The sequence below is a fragment of the Parasteatoda tepidariorum genome, chromosome 2 (assembly GCF_982258835.1).
Source record: "Parasteatoda tepidariorum strain Cologne lab strain chromosome 2, Ptep-v5.0, whole genome shotgun sequence".
Lineage (NCBI taxonomy): Eukaryota > Metazoa > Arthropoda > Arachnida > Araneae > Theridiidae > Parasteatoda > Parasteatoda tepidariorum.
In genome coordinates this window covers 102746236-102766016 of record NC_141756.1, presented here as the reverse complement: position 1 = coordinate 102766016, position 19781 = coordinate 102746236, and the positions used below count along the sequence as shown (strand labels likewise).

Sequence of the window (19781 nt, the reverse complement as noted above, 5' to 3'; positions counted from 1 at the left end):
CGAATCTTGTACCACAATAAAATTGCAGTTGCCAATTCCATTATTCTCAATCCGGACTGTTTCCTTCCCACAACTCTCATCAACGACTGGATTTTGCTTCACCATTTTTTCGAGCACTTCCATTTTTGTTGCCATACCATCCACTCTTATATGGAGATGCTTAACTTCAGTCGTCAACTCGGTGAGTTTTAAGAGGACGAGATCTAGTTTTTCCTCCATTGTCATCTTTTTATCATCTCCAGTCATTGGCACAAGATTTTGGGTGTGGTCTTCAATATTATTACACTGGCCAGTTAATTCAGTCACAGCTGAACTTTGCTCGTCTGTGTCCTGTGGGCCACAATCATGTTCTTCGCTAAAGAATTCGTGCGATGTGGCTGTTCCAGCTTGAAGCCTTTCAGAGGCTTCAGATTTCAATAATTCCTGAATGAAGGTAAGAGCCACATTTGACTGCTCTTCAGTTATAATATCAGCGTCATACACGCTCGTCAACAAAAGTTTGAAATTTTGTTCCTGCAAAGAAAGAAAAAATAATATATATATATACAGCTAGTACAAGGTATATATATATATATATATATATATATATATATATATATATATATATATATATATATATAGAGAGAGAGAGAGAGAGAGAGAGAGAGAGAGAGAGAGAGAGAGAGAGAGAGAGAGAGAGAGAGAGAGAGCCTTGTACAAGTTATTTTATTTCATCGCCGTCATTGAACATCCGATCCAATTTTTAGTTTACTACTACCAGTACTCAACTATGATGTAGCCTTGTAACTTTACCCAACCTTTGAAGACAAGGGATCAAGCATTAGGATAAATCGGCCTTCCTGGCCGTTTTGATGGAATTAATCCGCATTTGCGTTTACATGGAGAAGAAAACTACAAAAAATTCCGACGGTTATTCCGACGGCACAGTGATTCGAACTCATAATCCGTCTGAAGATATTTTACGTCAGCACTGTGGTCAGTTTGATCCGGGAGCAGGGAAGGTATCAAACAGCCATCGCTGGGTTTTGAATCTGGGTCACCACATTGGGAGCCGAACTGTCTACCCCATGAGCCACTACTGCTTAATATAACTTATTAAAAATTATAAATCAATAAACTACCTATTATAAATAATAATAAGAGTAGACTTTTATGAATAGATAAATATAATTGGTTTCAAAGTGGCCACCTTCCGCAATGATGCAGAGGCGCAAACGTTCATTGAATTATAGTACAAAATTAAAAGCTTGGTGTCTTTCGGTCATTAAAATTTTCTTGACTCTTTTTCTTTCAAATTTGACGATTTTTGACCCAACAAATTTTTAAGTTATAATTTCTCTTACCAATCCCAAATTGTAGATTAGGAATTAATTTTTTTAAAAAGAAGTGATTAACAAAATCGCTAGGAGAGATTTTTGTTTGAGATTCTCGTCAACGATAGACACCCTTAAAAATAGAAAGTCAGAACAATATAAATACTCTCTTTATCTCAAAATTTGAAGGAACGCTAAAAAAAAAATTCGAAATAGGGAGTTCTTGATATAGCAAGTTCAGAACTAAATATGCTTTGAAAAGTAGAAAAATATATTCTGAAATATTACTCTAAAAAGTAGAGTCATGAAAAAAAAGGAATAACATCCAATAAATATGTAAAGATAGTTGACTAAAGAAAACAAATATAATTTTATTTATAAGAGTTAGACAAAAATAATTATGCATTAACTAGGAAAGAATTGGTTTACAATATGATGGACATTGTGATTTTTCCAAAAAAAATTAATTTTCTATTTATAAAAAAATTCGACATTACAAGGTTTTGAGAAGAAACCCTTCGACATTATCTATATTTTCAATATTTGTTTTGGCGTAACAAGGTTTTCGAAATATTGAGAGTTTACAGTAAAAAAAAATTTTTACCTCGAGCACGTTAAGCACAGCAGCGCGAATTTCCGTACTCGTTTCTTGAATGTTGGCAGTCGCTCTCGATATCCCAAAGTAGGTACATAGTTCAACCACCATACAACCAAACCCCCACATGTCCACACTAAATCCGTCAAGTTCATGACCTTCTATGAAAACTTCAGGTGGTCTGTATACAAGTGGCAATCCAATGATACTCCTGCAAAAGCGAAAATAAATAATGTTAGGTTAAACTGTGTTTTTTTCCCAGCTGCAATACGCTATATAACAGTTGGGCTGAAAAGTTCGTAGGCTAACACATAGATGGGGCTACTATTATTAAAAACATATGATTTTTAGTTAGTTCTAACCTTCGAAAGACACGTGTATAAATTTGTCAGCTGTCGGACTAACAGTTTGTGAGATATAGTATTTTTAGTGAAGCAACTTTTGTTAGTTTAAAAACAATGGCTAAAAAGGAATTTCGCGTGTTTATAAAGCATTGCTTACTAGCGAAAAAAAAATACTCTTGAAGCCAAGGCTTGGCTTGAGAAACATTATTCGAACTCTGTACCAGGAAAATCAACCATTGAGAAGTGGTTTGCTAAGTTTAAACGAGGCGAAATGAACACCGACGAAGATGCGCACCGTGGACGCCCCAAAAAGGCTGTTAGTGACGAAAATATCAAAAAAGTCCACAAAAAAATTTTAGATTACCGTAAAGTGAAATTGATCAAAATATTTGAGACTCTAAAGATATCAAAGGAAAGTGTTAGACATATCGTGTGATGAATATTTGGGTATGCGAAAGCTCTAGGCAAAGTTGGTGCCGCACGAGCTCACAATTGACCAAAAACAACAACGAATTGATGATTCTGAGCTGTGTTTGAAGCTGTTTAATCGTAATAAATCAGAATTTATGCGTCAATATATGACAATGGGTGAAACATGGCTCCATAATTTCACACCGGAGTCCAATCGACCGTCAGAGAGTGAATTGCACGAGAAGAACCAACTCCAAAGCTTGGAAAGATGCAAAAATCAGCAGGCAAAGTTATGGCATCAGTATTTTGGAATGCTCATGGTTTAATATTCATTGACTATCTCGAAAAAGGAACAACCATCAACATTGACTATTACATAGCGTTATTAGAGCGTTTGAACTACGAAATCGTAGAAAAACGGCCCCATTCGAAGAAAAAGAAAGTGCTGTTTCATCAAGACAATGCACCATGTCACAAGTCAATGAAAACGATGGCAAAATTATATAAATTGGTCTTCGAATTGCTTCCGCATCTACGGTATTCTCCTAATCTGGTCCCCAGCGACTTTTTCCTGTTCTCAGACTTCAGGAGAATGCTCGCTGGAAAAAAAAATTAGCGCCGATGAAGAAGTAATCACAGAAACAAAGGTCTATTTTGAGGCTAAAGACAAATCGTACTATAAAAATGGTATCGAAAAATTTTATGACTGCTATAATCGTTGTATCGCCCTTGAAGGAAACTATATTGAATAATAAGATGAAATTTTATCAAAAAAAATTTTTTTCTATGTTAGCCTAAGAACTTTTCAGCCTACCTGTTATATACACCGAAGAGCAATTACATTATGATCACCCTCCATCTATAACAATGGGCTCACCCAGGTTTTCATGGTTTCTCTCCCAGTAGCATAGTTTTCATGGGGCACATTAGGACCCATAATCCTCATAGAACAATCCCTGACGTCTGTAAGCTACTTGAACATAGTTGCAGACCAGGTTCACCCATTCATGGCAACAGTTTTTCCTGCGGGGATGGTGTTTACCAACAGGATAATGCACCATGTCATAAGGGTAGAATCATCATGGATTGATTCGAGGAACATTCCAGTGACTTTCAAGTCATGTCTTGGCCCCCAAATTCACCTGACCTTAGTCCAATAGAGCATTTGTAGTCCTACTTGGAAAACAAAATTTTCACTGCCACGCTACCACCTCGCAATGTGAGGGAATTGCAGAATCAGTTGGTGAGCTCTTGGTACCAGATACCTCAGACTACCTATCAGCACCTTGTGGAATCAATGTCACTGTGGGTGCTAGCAGTTTTGAGGGCTGAAGGTGGTCTTACATGTTATTAGCAGGGTGGTCATAATGTAATGGCTCTTCGGTGTATATTATAAAAGAATTATAATACTAAGATACTTTAACTGAAGTAAAAAATTTTCTTACACTTAAATTTCGCACAAATTGGTGAAGATAAAAAAAAACATAATATCTGTAAGATTTAAAATGCAGATTTTGACTTCAGTGATAGACAGGAAAAGTTCAGGGAATTTCATCAATTTCGAAAAATCAGGAAAATGTTAGGAAATTAAAATAAAATACCCAAAATGAAAGGAAAAATAAATTAGTTGGAAATACTGTAAAGTTCAATATTTTTCCAAAGAAAAAAAATATCGTAGAATAATTTTTGAAAAAAAATTGTAGATTTTTACATTTACTCAGTAATATATTTTATGCATAAAAACACGGCATAACTAAAACAATAATATAAAAATTTAAGCCAAAGGCTACAAAACAATAAGTCTGGCAAAGTCACAGAAAAAAAAATTATTATTATTTCTGAGTGCTAGTAACCACCCTGATTATGCACTAGATCTAGCAATGAAATGTAACTATTTAATTTAGTATTTTTTGTGACAAAAATAATAAAAATGTACAAAACTGTTTAAGAACTCAAACACCACAAAATAAAAACCTCACAAATGACATTTTTGCTTACTTTCATTTTGAAAAACGTCTTAAGATTTGACCCTGATTTTTTTTTTTTTTTTTTTTTTTGTTCTGTTTAAAATGTATTTAGGGATTTCTTAGTCGTTCATCTTAACATGGATCATAAGTGACGGAATCTCTTATATTCGCCATTTAAAATCGCACAAATGCATTTTGATGAAAATACTTTCTACCCAAACTAAAATGAATTCATTTTCCTTTTTAGGAGTTTTCTATTTATTGTAAAGACTAATGAAACACAATTCTTCGACATATCCAAATCATTTAAAGGACTCAGATTAAATTAGATTAAGTAAAACTTGCATTCAATATCTAGCAACAACGAGATGAGTTCCCAAAGAATAACCTGACTAGGAGTACATCCTTGATTGTCAGACTTAAGATTAATCGCTATAAGATTCATCTATAAGTCGACTCGACTGTTCGGGGATCTGACCTCACTTTAGAAAGGTCCTGGATTCGAAACCCCGACAAGGCATAGATGTTTTCATTCTCTGTACTATCTGTCTTTACTGTGGAAGCAGCGTTGGCCCACCTAATATCCCTTAAAAAGTCGTCCCTGAAAAAGTCGCCAACAAATCTCAACATAGATGAGTACGACCTGAATGGCGAGTGTCAATCAAGTGGGCATTGGTAAAAACAAAAGATTTAAAAGAACTAAAAAATTCTTTTCAAGATTCCAAATGCTTATTGGAGGTGCGAATCATGAAAAATTTGCTTGCATGATTATCAAGAATTTCGATATCATTTGAACAAATAAATGATGTCAGTCTCTGGGAATCTTTTGTTTGCATCTGATTTCTTTTTATTCATGTCTTATTCTTTAATACACCAAAGTTCAATCAAATACACCAAAGTTTAATACTAAAAATTTCAGATTTATAAAATTTATGGCAAATACTACAAGTGAAGTGCCAACCGGACTGTGTAGGGGTCAGGGAACTGTTATTGCATTGGAAAAGTTCTGGGTTCGAACCCCGGGCAAGGCATGGATGTTTTTTCCTTCTCTGTACTATCTGTCCTTACTGTGGGAACAACGTTGACCCACCTCATAGGGCGCCCTTGAAAGAGTTACCAACAAATCTGCCCTGTAAAATGTCTGAATTGACGGTGTTACCAGAGGTGGGCATTGGAAATGAAATAAAATACTACAAGTGAGGTTACTATTTAGTGGCACTGCAATTTATGTTTTCTTTCTCTTATTATAATTATTATTATCAGAGATCATTTTAGGAGGAATTTTGATTTCTCAACGAATACTGCCCAAACTTTTTAACGTTAAAACAGACCCTTCTGAAAATAGTTTACCTTGAGAAAATATTTTATCTTAAAGATAGACATTCACAAAAAGAAACTATCCTGAAAATGGATCCTTTACAAAATTATGTTTTTGGAAAACTCAATCTATAAAGACATTAGTGCATTATTTTAAAACTAAAATTCCTTGAAATTGATGGCTTTTATGTATTTTTTTCACAAAAAAAAAAAACGGTTTTGCTCGCAATTTTAAATTTGGAAAATTGCGTCTGAATTTTTTTTCTAATTGACAAAAAGGGGACCTTTCAGTTAGAGTGCAAAATTCAGTGCCCTTTGGATTGGTGATAAATTTCGTTCAATTTTGCTGAAACCTGCGTTGCGTTTATGATATTGTAAAACAAAATCACAGTTTCCTCATTAAAGCAACATCGATATCAAATGTCTTAATGTGCTTTAGGTACCTTCAAAAAAATTTCTCGAAAAAATGTTTTTTTTTTAATGCCGATAATGACATAAAAACAAATTGTCAAAAATGAAATGGGCAGCCACTTGTCAATTTTTACCAACTTTTCACAAAAAGTTTTGAAAGGTGACTGATTTTCGTGATTTTTCATAACATGACATAAACCATATCTTCACAAAATTATGAGTAACTTTTTGACACTTTCACAAAAAGTTCGCATAGGGTAAACCCGGTTTATAATTATTTCTGGCTTTGTATACCAATTTATTTACGAAATGATAGTAAAATTCGTTAAAAAACGTAGTGAGGTTTCAATTTGAGCAATATACTACGGTTCAATACGTAACATATTGTCAAAGAGGGAAACAAATTTCAACGTTATTATAAGTTCTTTTCATCTAATTTATATTATTTTTGTATTCCAATCCATGTATTTATTAATTGGTAACTTTATTTATAATAATAAATGTAAAGAAAATTTAAAGAGATGCTGAGTTAGCATTGATTTAATTCGTAAGAATAATATAAAGTCAAACTTGTTAGCGTAACAAACTTGTAATATATAGCCAAACTTGTTGAGTAAAATCGTCATTCGAAGAAACCCAACGCCAAATGTAAGTTTGGACATTTCAACTAAAGTTTCTGTAATTAATGTAAATAAAAACAAGTATTTTTTGAGAAGCCAAACTGCAACTTTTAAGCAAAGTGCTAATGTAAATAAAGTGGTAAGAAAATTTATGGTGTGTGAATTACAAAGTTGATCACAAGAGAAAGCAACATTTTCTCTATGCAAATGTGATATTAAATTGGACACGAGAAAATGTGTGGTTTCCTTTAAGAAGGAAAAAGAATTATTAATCTTGGAGAATAGTACATTAAAACATGATATTAAAAAGCTTGAAAAAAAATCTAAACGGTGCTTAAAGTAGATTTGAGATTAATAAAATAGTTCTTGACAAAGAAGCTTTGGCGATTTTGAAGTCAGAATGTACTGGCACTAAGGACATCAGTTGGTTGAAAAACAATAATGGAACAATAAATACATTAAAAATAGATATTAAAATGTTTGAAAAAAATCTAAACTGTGCTTAAAGTAAGTTAGAGATTGATAAAATAGTTCTTGACTAAGAAGCGTTGGCGATTTTGAAGTCAGAATGTATTGGTACTAAGGACATCAGTTGGTTGAAAAACAGTAATGGAACAATAAATACATTAAAAATATATATTAAATGTTTGAAAAAAATCTAAACGGTGCTTAAAGTATGGGTTAGAAATTAATAAAATAGTTCTTGACAAAGAAGCGTTGGCGATTTTTAAGTCAGAATGGCCTGGCACTAAGGACATCAGTTAATTGAAAAACAATAATGAACTAATAAATACATTAAAAATAGATATTAAAATGTTTGAAATAAATCTAAACGCTGCTTAAAGTAGGTCAGACATTAATTAAATAGTTCTTGACAAAGAAGCTTTGGCGATTTTGAAAGTCAGAATGGTCTGGCACTAAGGACATCAGTTCTTTGAAAAATAATAATGGAGACAAAACTAGTGAAGCCAAGAAACTGCAAACATTAGATAAATTTTGAATAACTTATTGAATGCGTTAATTGAGGAAGTAGGGCAAATGCAGAAGATTTTGATTCCTTAAAAGACTCCATCAGCTTGGAGAACAGAACGTTAAAATATAAGTTTAAAACAATTGGGGGGGAAATCTATAAGATGCTTAAAGTTGGTTAGAGATTAATAAAATGATCTCCTTGCAACAAAGATGAGTCAGAAGGTACTTATATTTGAAACATAAGACCTTTAAAAAGCATAACTAGAGTCAAAATTAGTAAAATCTAGAAACTGCAAACCCAGGATGCTTTGTTGAATAATTTATTGAATACATTAATTGCAAAATTAGATCAAATTGAGAAGATTTTGACTTTTTAAAACTAAAAGATGTTCAAAATAAGTTAGAGATTAGTGAAATAAGTTCTTAAAGTCTTGGCGACTATAAAATCAAAAATTACTGGTATTTAAGAAATCAGACCTTTGAGAGTTAAAATTAATGACTTTAGAAACTGCAAACACAAGATGTAATGCTGAATAATTGATTTGATAAAGCGTCTATTACTGAAAAGGTTTATGACAACAGAGAGTTGCCAACCAAAATGTCAGAAAGCACTGGTACTAAAAGTATCAGTCCTTCGAAATGCACTGATGAAGTCAAGAAACTACTTACACAGGATACAATTACTAAATAATTGCTTGGCAAAATTAATTGCAAAAATCGATCATATTGCTCTGATTTTGGAAAGAATTTAGGTATCAGACAACGAATTTCAATCTGAATCATTAATTTAGAGGAAAAAAAACAATAACATTTTCTTATCATACAGAGAATAGCAGGAAAAAAATTGTAAGAATCCCAAATTTTCCTTTAGTAAAGGTATCTAAAGAGAAGTAAAAAATAAAGGTAGAAGAACAAATATTAGAAATAATGCTCAGTGAAACCAAAAGGAATGGAAATTTGAATTTGAAAAAAACCTTACTGAAAAACTTGGGTTGATAAATTAATGAAATAAAATAAAAATGAGTCTCGCGTGGTACAAGACAGTTTACTAATTGAATGAGCGAGGTGAGTTTTGAATTTATTTTGTAAAGAAGTTTGTTTTTATTATCATGAGATTATGTTCGTTGAAGTAAGTGATTAATAAAGTTTATTATAAAGTGAATTATGTTTTATTGTAGTTTAAAGACATCGAAAATGTTGCAATATTTTGCATCATAATTGTATCAAATGGTTATGTTACTGAGCATTACCATTTAGACATAAACAAAATAATAAAAACATAAATAATTTTGAAAAAAAACTTAATATGTACTTCGTAAGAGCCTTTTTAGTATCCCATAAGAAGGTAAAGTCAGCCAATAGGGCAGTATTGCTCTCCGAAATCAGTATATTGTCAAGCTTTAGGTCCAAGTGGCACAAATCATTTCGGTGAAGGTATTCTAGACCTCGAAGCATATCTTTCATCCATGATTTGACATTTTTAAATGCTCCGCTTTTACAACGGAATTCTGCATCTTGAATAGCCAAGTGCAATGTCATCCGATAAAGCGGCATGATGAAAACAAGGACTTTCAGATTTGGTAACTTCATTATGCTCTTGACAGAGACTAAGTTAGGATGGTTAAGTTTTGGCCACAATTCAACTTCATTCTTTGATGCGATCTCAAAAGGCACAAACTTTGCGGCCAATTCCAATTTAGTTAATGAAGAAGCCATTTTATACACTCGGCCATAAGTGCCAGATCCAATAGGATCTAAGTTCGCATATTCTCCATCATTTTTCAAAATATCAGCTGCTTTGCTAATACGGGCAACACGTTGGGCGTGTCTGTTAGCTCTTTTCAGATCAGCAGACATTTTAAATCTTACAAGAAGTAAATCCAAATTCGCTTTTTTCCAAATCTCTCAGAAATCAGCACGATCAACTTCAAGCAAGAAACTCAAGTGAATAAAATGGAACACGATTTGAAATTTATGGAATTCCATTGTTGGTCAACAATGCAACTTAACGTCGATTAAAAAGTTTTTTACTCATTGTTGTGCAACTATGATTGGAACGAACTTTGACAGAGCATTGTTAGGAATTAATTAAAAAATATTTTTAATATTCTAATGTATATTTTTATTAATTTCAAGCGATGTACTTAAATATTTAAATTTTATATCTTAAAAGTTACCTACGTAACACGTTGAAACGGTTGAATATAGCAGTTTAATACACTCATAAATGTAAATATATACAGTAACAGAAAAATAAATGGTTAAACTTATATTTGTATTGACAATTTCAAGATTTTTTTCACCTTGGTGCACTTTTAAAAACATTTGTTCTACGCCGTATTTATTATCAAAATTTCGAAAAATCGAAAGTATTTTTAAAAGGATTGCGCTGCAAGAAGTAATTATAATTACAGAAAAGAAAAACAGCTTAACATTGCCTTAAAATTTAAGTAAGATTTGTTGCTTGGGGTCTTATGTACAATTGACGCTCAAATATTACTTTCCAAAATCAAGATCAAGATTATTTTCTAAAAAGTTCAATTTTTTTTTAAATAATACGTTCTAAAACTTTCAGTTTGTAAAATAATTAAAAATAGTATGCTTTATTTCGTACAACGGTAAAGGCCCTAAAGTAGAAGTACTTAAAACTGCGTCGCACATCGCAGAGATATATATTGTATATATATTAAATGTTTCCGTAGAACAATTTAAGTCGAAATCTGTATGAAAATTTTAAATACTGTCAATAACTATTGATCTAAAAAGTAGACATTCCTTTATAGTTTAAAATTAATTTAATTAAAATTCCTTGTTTTAAAATTTTAGTGTTTAAAATAAAATTATTTACTTCAAAAAATTAAAATAATTACGACGAGACTTTTTATTCTATATTTGATGTTAGTTGCAGGCAAAGCTACATTAGGGTTTTCTGTGTCCAGGGTACAAACAGCCCTGCAACGTAACACAAGCGTGCAACGCTAGTTTATGCTGAAGGTCTTTAGTCTGACCTCTATTTAACGAAGTCGCTAAATCCCGAGAAAAAGTTCGTTATATGGAAAGTTCATTAAACAGAAAATCACCATTTGAAATACTTATTCAACACAAAACAGGTTTTAAATCCATAAGCACCAAACATAATTAAAATAGCAATTGATGCACCTTTATCTTGCAAATTATTATCTACTATTTATTTTATAAATCTTAACCATAAAAGAAATCTACATGAAAAGCAAGAATCGAAAAAAACAATATCCAGTGTTACTCTATCATGCTGCATATATTTTCAACTAATAATGCATTTTAAAACTATCTTCTTCTTCTTTCAAATCCCCATTTCTAGCCTAGCTAGACAAGGTCCATGAGATTGTTCACTTTCAAAAAGTCTAAAACAAGTAAGGGTCTTTCAATTAGGTCTTGCTTTAAAAGACCGATGCAGTCCAGTAGATGTTCAGGGGATGCCTGGGCCGAAGAGCACTTGGTACAGAGGGCAAAGCACTTTTCTCCAGAGTACCTCAGTGATTTCAGGCGTCTACAGCGGAGACGTGTGATGGCGGTTTGAGACTGACGGTCTTTATCAGCTGTCAAACAGCTACCCGATCTGGTACCCTGGTACCAATTGTTTTAAAACTATAGCTGCATTTATTATAAAAGAAATTTTAACCATACATTACCACGTGCGTTCTTAAGTTTAATTGCTACTGATAAAGACTGTGATGGAAATACTAGGCAATGGCATTTAATAAACAGTGTTGGAAATACCAAGTCACTGAAGACTCTTACCTAATGGCGTGCCAACCTGTAGCAATACTTGCATAAGCCCTGGGTATAACCATTTCAAGTAAGGATGTGGACTCACTGTTTAGGACAAGTTTTGGCTCTTGTCGGTGACCGAAAGGAAATTGGTTTCTTCCGTCTATTGTGTTAGCCCCAGGGTGAAGAGAAGTTACCCTCCCTGAAATACGATAGTCTTGTTTCCAAAGCAGCAGACGGCGGCGGACTTTGTGGCGGGGTGGAGTTCTTACCGTAGACAAACTATAGGGTATCTCGTAAGGATTTTGAATAGATAGCAACTCATAGCTGGAAATGACATCGTAGGCCACTAGGGGTACTTCCCTACTATGGACTAATCATTTGTGAGCATTTTATCGCATATTTTTATTTGTCTGACTTATTCTATTTTAATGTTTTCGAAATTTTAATGTTTTAAATTTTAACGTAAACGCCGCTATTATTGCAAAGCCATTTTGATTCGTAATCGCGAAAACCTCGAAAGCAGGGTCTTTATAATTAAAGTTCCACTTTGAAATGGCTATAAAAATAAAACTACCCGACCAAATGTCATCAAACTTGGTAAATGTCTATAAGAGGTCATGGGATTTTAGTTCCCGCAACAAAACGAAACAAAAAAAAAAGTTCAAAAATTCACCACCAGCGGAGAATGGTGCTGTATGCAATAGTGTTAACAAATGTGAAATATGCAAATTTGTTTTACACGTCATGTGACTTTGCAGTTATAAAAGTGAGGCGCCTTGTCTGAGCTGTCTGTGTTCTGAGTCGACAATGTCTGTTACCATGCAAGATCGTGCTTTGCTCGTGAAATGTCACTATGAATGCGACAACAATGAACGGATGGCTTTACAAAAGTTCCGTACTGTAAAAGGAAAACGCCGAGGTCCAATGACAACGCAAGGTTTACGGCAAATTTACGGTAAAAGACGTGTAAAACAAATCTGCATATTTCACATTTGTTTACCTGTTGCATACAGCGCCATTCTCCGCTGGTGGTAAATTTTTAAATATTTTTTTCTTTTTTTGCTGCGGGAACTAAAATCCCATGACCTCTTATAGACATTTACCAAGTTTGATGACATTTGGTCGAGTAGTTTTATTTTTATAGCCATTTCAAAGTGGAACTTTAATTATAAAGACCCTGTATATTGAGGTTTCTTGGAAAATATAATTGAAGTCGTGTCCAGCTTTTTCCGAGTTCCATTCAATGTGCGTCTGTCCTGAGCAGGTTAAGACAAATGGAAGAAGGGGAGAAAAAACATTTAATCAACAATTTCTTTCAGAAATCGGGATTGTCTAAATATGTGGGAGAGCAACTGACGTCTCTTCAAGTCCTGCCATCCTCTGCAATAACAGCCATTTCGTGTTTCATGACAGCCATGATTACGGAAGTGGCATCCAACTCAACCACAGCCACAATACTTTTGCCTGTCTTCAGTCAAATGGTAAAATTATTATGGTATAATTATGGTAAAATTAAAGGGTAAAATGATTGAAAAGTGTCAATTGAAATCAATGGTTATTGTTCAACATATTGTTCTAAATTCGAAAACTATTATTTAACTATAAATATGTTTAGAGCAAAATTAGGATTTTTTTTTTTTTTTTTTTTTGCTACTGACCACTTTCTGAAAAATTGGAAATTTTAAGCGATTATATAAAATCTGTTGATATTGATAAAGTTTAAAGCATTTCTCAAAAGATGGTAAACATTACTAGGTTCATTTTTAAAATAGCGAAACATTTTAAGAAACAAGCGTGAATTAAAAAACAATTTTTAGATTTTAAACTATTCATAATTTGATATTTATTAAGAAAAATAATCAAACGAACGTGGGGTTCGTCGAAACAGTGAGATTTCGTCGAAAACAGTGGGTAGCGGCTTTCAAACATTTAATGCCAGATTTTATTGCTCCTTGAGACCTGCGGTGACGGTCAATTTCGTTAAATTGTAGATACTTTTTTATTTTTGCACTGTCAATGTCATAAGCCTTTAAATTTTTTCACACAATTAAGATAACAAACTTTTAAACTCATCAAATCCAAAAATTCCCTGAAGAATCTAAAAAAAAAGAAGTTGAAATGAACCATTTGCCGTGTTTCTATATTTAGACAAACAAGTTTATATTCGCTATAAATTCTAAAATTAGACTTAAAGTTGGTCAAGATATGGCTAGAAAAACTGTGTCATTACTGCATGTCAGAATATTTGCACGGACATTCGTTAATTTGGTCCACAATTTGCACCATGTTGCTTATGTATGTGGTGGTTATTTTGAAAACGTTGTTTTTGTAGTTTTATTTGGTTACCAGCCCTACCTGTTTTCAAACCTAAACAGCGCTAACTGTTTCCGAGTAAATTATAATAAAATATTTTGTTATCTAAGCAAAGCGCGGCAGCAAACCTTAAATTTTGATCTTTTTCCAACAATTGCTTTTTTAAAACGTTGGAACACTCTGTACAAACTTATGTTTCATAGAATTAGGCTTCATAGTCAGAGAGAATGTGACTCAAAACGGTCGTCTTATGGATGGTTGAACGTGTAAAAGCTAAGCACAGATGGTGCTAGAGGTTAAAATTTGTAGTAAGATTTCTGGGTTACTACTTCTAATTGATTTTTACACCTAAGCGTGAAAAAACGCACCATCCAATTTTATTGTAGTGTTTTCAATATAACGCGTTCTTTCAATCGAACTTTCAACACAACAAACGAATTCGGAAGACTCCGTAAGCTTGCTGTGATGCTCCCCAAAAAATAACAAATGGCGCTATTTTTCACAATTATAGACCAATAAGAGAACACTCAAAACATGACTAACCTTAAACTTTATGCTATGATATTAATTTTGTTAAGTTTGTTTTAGGTTCACGACCTGTTGGAAATTATAAAAAAAAACTCTTATAAAGGATAAAATTACGCGCAAATTTAAATAAAAATCGCAATAATGGAACTTTCCAGAATATTAAGCCTGTTCACACATCGCCTCGTAAGCATAACATAAGCGGAGGGATACACCGGAAGTTTTCTAAATTTCTTCCGGTATTAGGAGGCATGTTATTGTTTACATTGAACCAACCATCCATTGGTAATTAAGTATTTGGACGAACTAAGTAAGGATAGATCAACACGTGAATTAAGTAACGAAAGCAAGTGACCGATTGGGTCGCTAGCAAATAAAACAAAACTCTTTGTTTGTAAATCAAGTAAAATAGAATGATAAATAGATGAAAGTAAATAATGAATTTTGGATCTGTAAATTAAACCGACGTGTCCAACATTCTAATTTATTAAATGTATAGATTTAAATACAAAACCATACTAATATTATTCCAAAATTGCGCTCGTTCAGCATCATTTGCTTATGAAATATAATTCTTTTATACTTTGTAATTACATCTATCAATTAAATAAGATGAGCCAAATCATTTTTTTTATGTATAGTAAACAGCGTATTCCGCAAATTTCTAGAGAAGGTCGGATTAAGAATCGCAAAGGATACCATTACCGAAATTGTAATCGTGCACCGCAAGGGGTGCTTTCCTTTTTTGAACTGTACCTGCGTGTGCCTTCAGAAAGGTACTTTTATTTATCTAAATTCTCTTAATTTTAGGTTAATTTATGTTTTGCAAATATTGTTGAAAATTGCATTCAGATAGATGCAAAAATAGCTGTGTTATTGTAATTTAATGATTTGGCGAGCTCGTCAAATCAGTCGCCAAATCATCAAAAATCTAATACTGTATCAATTTAAATGCTATTTCCAACAGTAATGTCTTTTAGAAAGCAAAAAATTAACACGAAATTAATATATTTTAGATAAATAAATGTACTCTTTCAAAGGCACGCGTAGAAACATTCTATAATAGGGAGGCGCCCCGAACTAAAATATATTTCGAATATATAAATCACATCAAATTACTATCGGCATTTCGAACATATAATTCAAATAAACTTTTGACTGGTTTATTATTATTTTTTTCAAGGCTTTAGCTATTCATGTGAATCCTTTATACATTATGCTACCAGTAACAGTTGTTTGTTCATACGCCTTCATGCTACCGGTTGCAACAGCACCCAATGCCATTGCTTATCAGAGTGGTAACATGAACACAATCGATATGGTAAGCTCTCTTTTCCCCCATTCCTTCTTTAAGGTTTCTAAAATAGCATGAAAAATGTTTACCAAAATAGTTTACAATTAAATAAAATGCCCTGGGAGATTACTAGAGCAGCTAATTTGAAAATAACGCAAGTCGTATCAAAGGTGTGAGGTCATTTTATAATACAGTGGGTGATCGGTTAACGAACATAATCCGTTCCAAGACTATGTTCGCTATCCGAATTGTTCGTTAACCGATCATCGATTCACCATAGACTTCTATGTGAAATCGATTAATTCGTTCAGGAGACCCTAAAAATTACATTTTAAAAAATGTGTGATTTCTTAGTAAGTTTTTTTAAAAATAAAACATATATATAAACAAACATATTAATCAGTCCTTTTCATTTTTTGCTTATGGGGCATTGAAGAACATGTCCAATGTCGATTGCTTTTCTCTCTTTTTCAGGATTTTCCGGAAGTAATTAATAGCATTGTCGTTGTAAAGGTCCCCAACCCTACTGACATGAGATTGGTTTGGGTGCCATTCTAAGACCATTGCTCTGACATCCTCCCACTTTTTCAAAAGATCTTTAATGGCAGATGTCGGCATTGGTCCTCTTTCGTCTTCCTCTTGTTCAGATGGAGACACATTTCGCTCTGTTTCTTGGTGTTCTTCATTCAAAATTTGTTAGAGTTCTTCTGTCGTCAGTTCATCTCCATGTCCCATTATAAGCTCTTCTATATCATCCTCGTTCACCTCCACTTCCAGATCTCTAGCAGTTGTCAAAATTTCATCCATAATTTCAGGGGCGTCTCCCTGATCACCTCCGTCTCCTTGAACGAAGGATGGACACAGCTTCTGCCAAGCAGAAATCAACTGTCGCTGTGTGACTTCTGACCACGCCTCTTGAATGATACGAATAGCTTCAAGAATGTCAAATTTTTCTTTCCAAAACTTTTTTAAAGTCATTGTTGAGGAGAATTGGCTTGCTTCAAAACACCAACGAAACAGCGCACGAGTGTGCAATTTCTTGAAAGCCGCAATAACCTCCTGATCCATTGGCTGAAGAAGTCGTATTCGGAGATAAAAACTGAACTGTCAGCCAGGGAAAGTCTGTCAACAAATTATCTTCAAGATCCTTTGGGTGTCCTGGTGCATTGTCCAATAGCAGCAGTGCTTTCAACGGCAAGTCATCGGCATCAAGGTAGTCCTTGATGCTCAGGGTACAAACTTTAAATAGCCATTCTTTGAAAAGATACTGCATGGCCCATGCCCTCTGATTCGATCTCCACATTACTGGCAATTTGCTCTTAATTATGGAATTTGTTTTTAATGCTCTGGGATTCTCAGAGTGGTAAGCGAGAAGTGGTTTAAGCTTCATATCACCACTAGCGTTAGCTCCCAGAAGTAACGTCAATCGGTCTTTCATAGGTTTATGCCCAGGCACACTTTTCTCATCTTTCGTGATGTAGGTACGGTTCGGCATGCGCTTCTAAAACAAATCAGTTTCATCACAATTAAATATTTGTTGTGGACGATACCCTTCTGTTTCAAAGAATTCTTGAAATTTGAGACAGTACTTCTCAGCTTCTTCTTTATCTGCACTAGCAGACCCACCACGCATTAATACATATTTAATTCCAGACCTTCTTTTAAACTTTGTAAACCAGCCAGTGGTAGCCTTGAATTCTAACTCCTCGGATGACGAACCAGGAGTTTGTTCTTTCAATTTCTCAAAAATTTCTCTAGCCTTCTCTTGAATGATAGGCATACTAGTTACATCTCGTTTCATTTCCCGTTCATTTATCCAAACTAAAAGCAACCTCTCCATTTTATCATGGATGGCATTTTTTAGTTTCGCAGATGTGATTTTCGTTACTCCTTCAGCTCCTCATAATAATAATTTTTGAATGACTTTTAAATTCATTGTTAATTCAAGTTTCATTTAGTAATTATTAATACTAAGCATGCTTTAACCATTTCTCCTTTCAGTGATCTTATTTTGTATGCAAAATAATAACAAATGTTTAATATTGATTTTTCTTCAGGCCGAAAAGTGTTCGTTAGAATTCGTTTTGTTCATTATCCGAATATGTGTTCGTTGTCCGAACTGAAAAAATCTTCTTTGAAAGTGTTCGTTATCCGAACACAAAAAGCTTTCGTGAAAGTGTTCGTTAACCGATTTGTTCGTTAACCGATCTGTTCGTTAACCGATCTGTTCGTTAACCGATCACCCACTGTATAACTAGTTAACGGAAAAATTGACTTTTACACAGTTGTAGCATTTTATTTATGTCGCATTGCACAATGAACTATTGGAGATGGTCAGGGAAACATCATCGATTTCGATCCTCTGCAGAGGGGATGGCACTCCCGCTTCGTTAGCCCGACGACCTGCTCGGTTAAGTCTGGCACATTACGGTGATACAGTTTAACCGAAGACAGACATCGAGAAACCTCGGTCCCTTCGCAGACTAATCAACGCAGGCACCCACCGACTCAATGACCTATGCCGTGATGTCTGTGATAGCCGTGTCTTGCCATCAGTCCAATGTGGGATTTTGCAAAATGGCGATTGGATTATTTTTCTTTAGTGAAGCCTTTCTTTTGGACAGATATGCACGAACCAGAAACACTTGCAATCTAAACTGCTGTTTGTAGAAAATGCAACACCATGAAGGAATCATCAGAATCAAATGAAATTCGCAGCAAATGTCAATTATAGGATATTATGCAAATTAATAAAGTTTCAGAGCCATCGCGCGTGCGTGGCGCGCGCAGCGCCCTCTGAATTGATGCTGAAAGCGTATAAATAAAGTGCTGTAGCGGGACGTTGAAAATAGTCTATGATTATTTGTTAGTGGCAAACGTTTAGTGAGACCTGAGTATGCCTCCACGACGGAAGAATAAGAAATTCAAGCAACTTACGGAGTTTGAACGAGGGAGGATAATCGGCCTTCGAGAAGGAGGATTTTCCTATCGCGCAATAGCAGCTCGTATGCAGCGGAACAGTTCCACAGTGATGCGAGTTTGGAAGCAGTGGACCGACGAGCACCGAACAACTCGAAAAACAGGCACTGGACGACAGAAGGTGACGTCAGAGCGCGATGATCGACACCTGCTCCGCATGGCGGTGAATGATCGCACAGCTTCCTCCAGGCAGCTGGCAGCACATTGGTCTACTGCTACAGGTGTACAATTGTCGGCTTCGTCAATTCGTCGTCGTCTGCTGCGCCGTGGATTGCGTGCAAGGGTGCCATTATACAGGATTCCCCTCACGGCGGATCATCGACGGCTGCGTCGGCAGTGGGCTCTTGAGCACAGAGACTGGCGAGCTGATTGGCACCAAGTTGTCTTTTCAGATGAATCACGCTTCAATTTGTGGACCCATGATGGCCGTGTTCGTGTTAGACGTTATGCCGGTCAACGCTGCCTTCCTGAGTGTATTATTGAACGACATAGTGGTCGAACACCCGGAGTTATGGTCTGGGGTGCGATTTCGTATCATGGACGATCCAATTTGATACGAATTGAGGGTAATCTCAATAGCAACAGATACGTCCGTGAAGTGCTACAGCCCGAAGTCGTTCCTTTCCTTCAAGGCATCCCTGTAGCTATCTTTCAGCAGGATAATGCACGCCCACATGTTGCGCGGACTGTTAGAGACTTCTGTTCAGCACAACGCATGCAACTTCTTCCTTGGCCTGCTTATTCGCCGGATATGTCGCCTATTGAGCACGTGTGGGATATGGTTGGTCGGCGTCTCACTCGTGATCCGCGTCCTGCAGTTTCCAAAGACGAACTTTGGTTGCGCATACAAGCGATATGGAATTCTCTTCCTCAAGCAGATATTCAACATCTGTTTGACTCCATGCCACGTCGTATAGCAGCACTTATTGCAGCGCGTGGTGGCTGCACCAAATACTGATTTCGGACG

General features: G+C 34.8%; 1 protein-coding gene across 1 annotated transcript in view; it reads left to right on the top strand.

Moving 5' to 3' along the window:
- LOC107455442 (Na(+)/citrate cotransporter) overlaps positions 1-19781 on the top strand; it is a 68579-nt gene that overhangs the window by 44776 nt on the left and 4022 nt on the right. Inside the window, exons 11-12 of the mRNA XM_043049711.3 lie at positions 13023-13184; positions 15725-15862. Coding sequence (XP_042905645.2) covers positions 13023-13184; positions 15725-15862 — 300 coding nt within the window. The remainder of the gene's footprint in view (positions 1-13022; positions 13185-15724; positions 15863-19781) is intronic.